General features: G+C 43.4%; 1 protein-coding gene across 1 annotated transcript in view; it reads right to left on the reverse strand.

The window, feature by feature from the left end:
• LOC111867021 (serine protease inhibitor dipetalogastin) overlaps positions 1-1,258 on the reverse strand; it is a 186,475-nt gene extending 185,217 nt beyond the window's left edge. The window contains exon 1 of the mRNA XM_023856487.2: positions 1,148-1,258. Coding sequence (XP_023712255.1) covers positions 1,148-1,205 — 58 coding nt within the window. The 5' untranslated portion in view covers positions 1,206-1,258. The remainder of the gene's footprint in view (positions 1-1,147) is intronic.
• Between the last annotated feature and the right edge of the window lie 348 nt (positions 1,259-1,606).

The following is a 1,606-nucleotide window of genomic DNA, read 5'->3' on the forward strand; positions in this document are numbered from 1 at the left end:
GTAACAGGATGACGTGGCACTCATTACGCAACAAGCAAGCACTGCAGCTATATAAGTGAGCTGCACGGTGGCTGCGAGTCAGTTATAAAGCAAGAGTCGCCGAGGTCAGTTGTATTGTGGCTTTTGGAGTGTACTAATTGTGATACTGCAGATAGCAGTAACCGTAAATCTGTAATTTGGGTGATTGTAAGTGCGAATGTGAAATAAAATTCGCTACATCGAATACATCGAGAATTTATTTGTCGCGATATACGCCCGATACGCGACAGTATCAACCCCTAATGACAGTTGGGTATGGAGTATTATTAGAATGATGTTTCATGTGGGGGGGGGAAGTTCTCGGACTAAAACCAGTCCCACCTGCAGCTGTGTACACCAGAAATCCCACATTGATTTTATTGGAACTGAGGCTCTCACAGTGAGAAGTTGGCAAGTAACAGCCTGAGCAATAAACAATGTTCCACTTCTGGATATTGTACGGTAGATATATGTCGACGTCTTGGAAGAACATACAGCCTCCATCTTCAGGGTAGAAATATTATTGTCTATTGAGAGGCGACTCTGCAAATGTCCGTAGATTCGAAAACCTTCTAACCAAGAAAATCAAAGTAAAATCTTCCGTGGCTTCACTCTTGTAGCCTAGAGACATATGTAGCATGTTTCTTCGAAACGTCGGTTAACATCTACCACACTATATGGCGTCACTTTCAAGAAGACAGTAATTCATTAGTGCACAGTGCTTAAAAAATTGATTCCGTCTTAGCTGATCAATACATTTCTTTTTTTGCTTTTCGCGCAATCCGAAAGTTCATTACCGTGTTCACAAAAGCATAATCTTCCCACCCTATACGTAGCCAGCTGAATCTAGACCACACACTCACACGACAATTCCTGAAGAGTAAGTCAAAATATGTTGCGAATTTGAGGCTCTCACTGTGGCAACTATGAAGATGTGACGTTGTGTAGTCTGGTAGTATACCGACGTTTCGAAGGAACGTACTGGCTTCATGCAGGAACCCGACATGAAACAGGCAACAAGCATAACAGTCTGCTTGTTTCTTCTTTTGTATGCAAGATATCAATTTCTACCAAGCTACACGGCGTCACATCCCAGAAGACAGAATCACGACCTTTGAGACTGACTTACCGCTGAGAGAGTACAGAGTGGCCGTCACTAGAGCTGCGATCGCGAACTTGTACTTCATTGTCGTCGGGCAAGATCTGCTGCTCCCTCTGATCTATTCACTGTGGCCGCTCTCCGCTGACTGACCGCTGCAACACGGCCCAGTTCCGTATTATATGTCTGTCTTCCGCAGTGCAATAACGGCGCAAGTCGATCAAATGACAACAAAATCGCAACGCGTTCTTAATTCTGTCATACTCGTCAAATTTAAACGAAAAGAACAACCAGTATTTCCACGTAAACACAAAACATGAATATAGGTAATCAAGTTACACAATCGTGCTTCGTACGCGGCAGGTCTTGAGTTCAATTCTTGAACAGAGGGTCCTTTATCCGCACTGTGATTTATTGTCATTGTTTCCAGTTCCTCCAATCAGATACTAGGATATTACTCCAAATTAAGCCACGACCACTTCCCACCAT

This window comes from Cryptotermes secundus, unplaced genomic scaffold (assembly GCF_002891405.2).
Source record: "Cryptotermes secundus unplaced genomic scaffold, Csec_1.0 scaffold125, whole genome shotgun sequence".
In the NCBI taxonomy this organism is placed as follows: domain Eukaryota; kingdom Metazoa; phylum Arthropoda; class Insecta; order Blattodea; family Kalotermitidae; genus Cryptotermes; species Cryptotermes secundus.